The following is a 6,810-nucleotide window of genomic DNA, read 5'->3' on the forward strand; positions in this document are numbered from 1 at the left end:
AAAACTTAATTCGGTAATAATTAATTCATAAATTGAAAATACACAATAAATAAAATCGGTTAAAACAATTGAAACGACTTACCTTCAACGATGTTATAAACACAAATATTAACTTCTTCTGGAACTCACGAGTTAGTTTTAAATTAGTCCGGGTATATTTATTTCAAACACACTGTCTCTTCGAAAATCCATTGCGTTAAAACAATTCACTTACGGAATACCCATTTGAAAATCAAAATAGTGCGGAGCATACATACATACTCTCGGTAACACGTGACAGTCTGTAACGTAGTTCGTGATCGCGAGCAAAATTCGTGGCAGGCGTTCGCTCGCCACCGCATCTACGGCACGACTGAGCTTCAAAACGCCGGTAAGCGCTGTGAAACTTAACGAATACAGGGGCACTGGATAAGGCATCTGAAAGTTTCACGCTTCAGAGCTTTTGGACGCGATAAGTAATTGGAATTGGCTCTTTGATAAGATACTTTTTGTTTAAAATTAAGATAGGAAACAAATGAAGAATCAATTTCAAAAATTAACAGTAAAATGTACGATAATTTTATTCAATAAATAACAACATTTTGACTGCAATACGCAGATCAAATTGATTGCAAACACTTAAAAATACTCGCACGTAAGTTTGAACGATTTCACAACTACCGCAGACCACTGCGAATCAATTTACGAACAACCATATTCCGTAGGTAAACGCGATTAATCTGTAAAACGAAAATGAAATTTTTGTACTCGATGTATATTTCATTTGTTTGTGATGTTACCGGAGGCAGACCGCTCGTGTATATTTCAGCGCTCATTTCAGGCTGTGTGCACGCGGCTTTATGTTAATATTTAACTACAAGATTAAGGCCCTTCCAGTAAACTATGAGCGAAAGCTAAACGATTGAACGTTTAAATATGGAAATAGTCTTGAAAGTTAGAATTAAAATCGAATTACGATGTTGAATTAATTGTAGTTAATATTATATCCGATTGGACAAATGATGATTTCATAAACCTTTGTAGTACAAGTTACGTACCATGTAAAATGTTAAACTTTATTTTTTCCTTTTTAACATTGACAAATTCAGAAAAAACTGCTTTATAATAATATAATAATAATAATAAAAATCTTTATTTGGCACGGGACAAAAAAATGACAATTACAAGTGTAAAAAAGTACATAAAGAAGAAAAAAAAATAANGGATATCTACCCTGAACCTGAGCCCACTCCAACTTGTCAAGGAGATACTTTGGCTTTAAATTGGACAGTATACCAAACATCATTGTGGCCAGGTGAAGTCTCCGACGAGCAGCCATTTTTAGCAAATGGCAATGCCAGATTTTGTATGGAAAGTGGCGTCTTTTTTTTTTCGCGCGGCCATCGACCAAACTTTGTTTTTTGATTACAAAATAGTGTAATAAACCAAACTTACTATGGCATGTATACCTCTAAACGCAGTCTGAACTGAGTTACGAGCATTAGAAGTTTGATGATTTTCATACTAGNAAAGGAACCCCGAAATGCAACAGTGCGGTGCTTGGGCGTGGCAAAGATGTGAGTGCACAACCTCCTAGGATATCTACCCTGAACCTGAGCCCACTCCAACTTGTCAAGGAGATACTTTGGCTTTAAATTGGACAGTATACCAAACATCATTGTGGCCAGGTGAAGTCTCCGACGAGCAGCCATTTTTAGCAAATTTGCTGAGTTTAAAAAGGGGGTAACGTGTGTTCTAGGAGGTATTGTGAAGCAAAAGCGGGCACATGCATTTTGAACTCTCTGAATGAGACGAACAGATCTAGTCAACAGGCAAGGGCCATAAACTGTATCACAATAATTAAGTTTGCTTAGTATAAGTGACTCGCATAGAGAGATTCTAAGGCTTTCAGTTATGTATGGTCTCAGCTTATACAGGAGCTTCAGCCGGTNGGGATATCTACCCTGAACCTGAGCCCACTCCAACTTGTCAAGGAGATACTTTGGCTTTAAATTGGACAGTATACCAAACATCATTGTGGCCAGGTGAAGTCTCCGACGAGCAGCCATCTTTAGCAAATTTGCTGAGTTTAAAAAGGGGGTAACGTGTGTTCTAGGAGGTATCGTGAAGCAAAAGCGCGCACATGCATTTTGAACTCTCTGAATGAGACGAACAGATCTAGTCAACAGGCAAGGGCCATAAACTGTATCACAATAATTAAGTTTGCTTAGTATAAGTGACTCGCATAGAGAGATTCTAAGGCTTTCAGTTATGTATGGTCTCAGCTTATACAGGAGCTTCAGCCGGTNCTCGGGTGAATCGCCGAACATCGCACTCGCGCCACACATAATCTGTGGCAGACGACACGAGCGACTCCGAGCGAGGAACTCTGCGCAAAAAGAAATAAAAAAATAAAAAAAATAAAAAAAAAACGCGTCGCGTGTCTCTGCACTCTTTGCTGCTCTGTCTGTGCCTCATCCCTGACCGCGTGCTAGCTACCACGTCAAATATTACACGTAATTAAACGTGGTTTGTGGTTATGGAAGATGAATTACTGTAATTGGGACAAAGTATGTGAGTGAAACCAAAAATGTGCACAGCAAGACAAGACAAAGCACCGCCCAAGGCGTAAAGAAGAAATGATGTCCCTTCCTCCCACCTTCTACAGTTTGTTGGTCGGAATTGGACGGTGTAAATTGACCTCGTGAGGAAGCGTTTGACGATGCTGCATGCGTGATGCGCAAAAAAAGACGGTGAGATGGCTACTATGCGTTAGTTTTTTAAAAAAGTCGAGAGCTAAAACTAAAACTTCAAAATTTTAAAATTGCAGGGCGCACCCATTATCAAGGCGTACCCACTGGTGTGTGGTGAAGTGACAGTCATGAACATGCATTAATCTCGGCCCATTGCGGCCCACCAGTGCCGGAGCAAACCCATTATGCCCCTTCTCGCGTCGCGCTTGCCTTAAATGTAAGTTAACTATGCTGTAACTGTTGTGCTTGTGTCAAGTGTTTTTTAAAATTGTTCTTAAAGGTATTCCTTGTCTTTAGGGCGCGCAGTGGTGGGGGCAGGTCGTTCCAGCATCGGGACGCCGCGAAACGAAAGGAACCCCGAAATGCAACAGTGCGGTGCTTGGGCGTGGCAAAGATGTGAGTGCACAACCTCCTGGGATATCTACCCTGAACCTGAGCCCACTCCAACTTGTCAAGGAGATACTTTGGCTTTAAATTGGACAGTATACCAAACATCATTGTGGCCAGGTGAAGTCTCCGACGAGCAGCCATCTTTAGCAAATTTGCTGAGTTTAAAAAGGGGGTAACGTGTGTTCTAGGAGGTATTGTGAAGCAAAAGCGCGCACATGCATTTTGAACTCTCTGAATGAGACGAACAGATCTAGTCAACAGGCAAGGGCCATAAACTGTATCACAATAATTAAGTTTGCTTAGTATAAGTGACTCGCATAGAGAGGTTCTAAGGCTTTCAGTTATGTATGGTCTCAGCTTATACAGAAGCTTCAGCCGGTAAAAACAAGTTCTGGCACACTCGAGCACGTGACTCTCAAACCTAAGTCTACTGTCAACAATCAGACCCAGATTACGTGCTTCCGAAACCTGCTCCATTTGCTCTCCGTTTATTGCAATGTTGAGGTGAATATCTTTGAGTTTTTCCAACCCTTTTGGTGAGCCTGTCAGCATGAATTTGGATTTTCTGGGATTAAGCACGAGGCAGTTGGAAGTGCACCAGTTGGAGATTCTACTCAGCTGATTATTGACTTTGGACACGGCAGCAGCAGAGTCTGATGGTGGGAACGATATGTATAGTTGTAGGTCGTCAGCGTAGAGGTGGTATTGGCAGTCAGTGATGTGGTTAATTATGTCCGCGCTGTATAAAATATATAGAATTGGGCCTAGGATGGATCCCTGGGGGACTCCGCGGGTGACTGGTTTGCGTTGTGATATNACAATAATTAAGTTTGCTTAGTATAAGTGACTCGCATAGAGAGGTTCTAAGGCTTTCAGTTATGTATGGTCTCAGCTTATACAGAAGCTTCAGCCGGTAAAAACAAGTTCTGGCACACTCGAGCACGTGACTCTCAAACCTAAGTTTACTGTCAACAATCAGACCCAGATTACGTGCTTCCAAAACCCGCTCCATTTGCTCTCCGTTTATTGCAATTTTGAGTTGAATATCTTTGAGTTTTTCCAACCCTTTGGGTGAGCCTGTCAGCATGAATTTGGATTTTCTGGGATTAAGCACAAGGCAGTTGGAAGTGCACCAGATGGAGATTCTACTCAGCTGATTATTGACTTTGGATATGGCAGCAGCAAAGTCTGATGGTGGGAACGATATGTATAGTTGTAGGTCGTCAGCGTAGAGGTGGTAGTGGCAGTCAGTAATGTGGTTAATTATGTCCGCGCTGTATAAAATATATAGAATTGGGCCTAGGATGGATCCCTGGGGGACTCCGCGGGTGACTGGTTTGCGTTGTGATATAAATACAGTACCGTCTGTTTTTTTTAGCTCCACATACTGCTGTCTCTGCGTCAGGTAGCTGTGAAACCATTGCACTGAAGTTCTGTCAAGACCATAAAAACTCAATTTTGATAGCAGCAAACGAATGTTTATGGAGTCAAATGCGCGCGAGAAGTCCAGCAGCATCAACAAGGAGACCATTCCCCTGTCTTGGCTGGCCAAAAGGTGATCAACAACATCCGAAAGGGCGGTTGCTGTACTGAAGCCCTTGCGGAATCCCGATTGACGTTGTGGAAGTATGTCCTCTGTCTCAAGGTATTTGGTCAGCTGGTCACATACTATACGTTCCAAGATTTTAGAGAGGCATGGCAGAATGCTAATGGGCCTGAGCTCATGGACTGTTGTTGGATGGTTGATTTTTGGCAGAGGCTTCACGACTGCTATTTTCCAGCACTCAGGGAAACTGCCCTCAAGTATAGAGCAGTTTACTATGTCAGTGATGGCCTCCAGCGAGTAAGGAAGAGTGAGCAGTATCATGTCCAGGGTGACACCATCGCATCCCTGGGCGTTCGATTTAAGTGCTGTGATGGTTTTTAGAACTACATCTGAATTCACAGTCTGAAGTGAGAAGGATGTAACACTATTGTATCTGTGAAATTCATAGTAAGTTAGTTGAGAGATTGTCACACTGTCCTCACCAGGCACATCAAGGAAATGATTGTTGATGGAGTCGGGGTCATTAAACAGTAAAGGGAGTTCACAAGCATCTTTCTTGTTCGGTAGAACTGTGCTTTTTAAATTCTTCCAGAGCTGTTTTGAATTTTTAAGGTTACTGTTTATGTGTTTATTGAAAAAGCAAGTTTTTTCTCTTTCTATAGCATCTGATACTAGTTTCTTCATCACTCTATAACTGTCCCGTAGAGTAGCGGTAGCTGTCTTCTTAAATTGTCTATGGTAATTCTCCCTGACATGCATCATCTCTCTGATTGTGTCCGTTATCCAAGGGTGGGGGGGATGCTTGAATTTACGTGTTTTTATTGGGGCGTGCAGATCTATCAGCCCTCGAATACACCCCGTAAATGCCTCAACTCTAGCGTCTATGTCCCCGACACCTCTGAGGTTCGACCAGTCAATTTTACTAAGGTCTGAGTCAAAAAGATGCTGCATGATGCCCTTCAGTGGCCTGTAGGTGACCCAGTGGGGTTTCGCTGTCTCCCTCCTGACCCTGAGCTCCGCCATGAGCATGGCGTGGCCTCCCAGATCAGGTGATTGTCTCACAATAACCCTAAGAGCCTTTATGTCGGTACATATTACATCAATAAGAGTTGAGCTGTGTGCTGTGTAATGTGTTGGCTCGGAAACCAGTTGCTTCAGGTTGAGGCTGTGCATACAATTTATGAGATCCCTACACTTGCCACCATGCCCGTCCAGCAGGTTGATGTTGAAGTCTCCAAGAATGACCAGTCCATCAAACCCGGTGAAGGAGGCAATTGTCTCAGCGATGGCATCCAAAAACACATTCACGTCCTGCCATGGAGGTCTGTAAGCTGTACCAATAGCAATTTTCTGATTATTTAGACGCAAGGAGACCCACATTTGCTCAACAGTAGAAAAAGTGGCAGGATGTGGACAGGTCCTCACGTTTAGCCCCTTGCGTATGTAGAAACCGACCCCACCACCGCGCCCTCCTCTAACTTGGGTAGGTCTCGGAGTATGCCTTAGACGGTAACCTGATAGTTTGGGTGCCCTATCCTCCTCCCCCGTCCTGAGCCACGTCTCGTTTATCGCCATTACATCAGGGTTAAGTTCCTCCATAGCCATGATAAACTCCTCGTGTCCTGTGCTCAGTGAACCTGCATTGAATAGACCTACTGTTAGATTTTTTAACCCAAGGCCTTTAATATGTATAGACTAAAAATATACCATTGTATTGTAATATATGTAGAGTTAGTGTAGTTAAGTTCAATCTGGAAAATGTATGATAGTATGTTGTAGATAATGCCATGTTTATTACTCTGTATGTATGTAGGTTTTGTAAGTAAATGAGTGTGGGGAGACCAAACATAGATTGTCTGCGTTTCACTTAAACAATTACTTTGTTCGATTATTATACAGGTGAGCATACCAACTAAGGAGGAATATATGAAATTATTAATATTTATATGACCTAAAAACACGCCAATAACCACTGAACTTTGACATTTACAGTGCAAAAAGAGTCATTCACTCGGAGCGCCTAATACTCTGATGAGGTCGTCGGGCTCTCGCAGCTGAAAGACCTGCGCACCGTCGCTCCTGCGGACGAAGACACGCCCCCGCCTCGTCCAGCAGTACCTCCACTGGCGGGCGCGGCACTCC

At 42.7% G+C, this 6,810-nt stretch overlaps 2 protein-coding genes across 2 annotated transcripts in view; both read right to left on the reverse strand.

The window, feature by feature from the left end:
• LOC114349994 (connectin) overlaps positions 1-340 on the reverse strand; it is a 54,691-nt gene extending 54,351 nt beyond the window's left edge. Inside the window, exon 1 of the mRNA XM_028300610.1 lies at positions 83-340. The gene's annotated coding sequence lies outside the window, so the exon portion shown is untranslated. The remainder of the gene's footprint in view (positions 1-82) is intronic.
• Positions 341-3,956: 3,616 nt separating this feature from the next.
• On the reverse strand, positions 3,957-6,533 carry LOC114349991 (uncharacterized). Its single transcript, XM_028300606.1, has 2 exons — positions 4,167-6,533; positions 3,957-4,132 (listed from the first exon to the last, which is right to left on the reverse strand). Exons 1-2 carry the CDS (start codon positions 6,271-6,273, stop codon positions 4,098-4,100), a joined length of 2,142 nt encoding a protein of 713 aa, XP_028156407.1. The 5' UTR covers positions 6,274-6,533; the 3' UTR covers positions 3,957-4,097.
• Positions 6,534-6,810: the final 277 nt, after the last annotated feature.

The sequence above is a fragment of the Ostrinia furnacalis genome, unplaced genomic scaffold (assembly GCF_004193835.3).
Source record: "Ostrinia furnacalis isolate ACB-3 unplaced genomic scaffold, ASM419383v2 OfSCF0767, whole genome shotgun sequence".
Lineage (NCBI taxonomy): Eukaryota > Metazoa > Arthropoda > Insecta > Lepidoptera > Crambidae > Ostrinia > Ostrinia furnacalis.

What these genes read in the sequence shown, in the direction of transcription:
- LOC114349991 (XM_028300606.1), bottom strand. Translation starts at nt 6,273, where the DNA reads ATGGCTATGGAGGAACTTAACCCTGATGTAATGGCGATAAACGAGACG. An exon ending in GTTGGAAAAACTCAAAGATA is followed by an intron (nt 4,133 to 4,166) that starts TTCAACTCAAAA and finishes CGGAGAGCAAAT; the next exon opens with GGAGCGGGTTTTGGAAGCAC.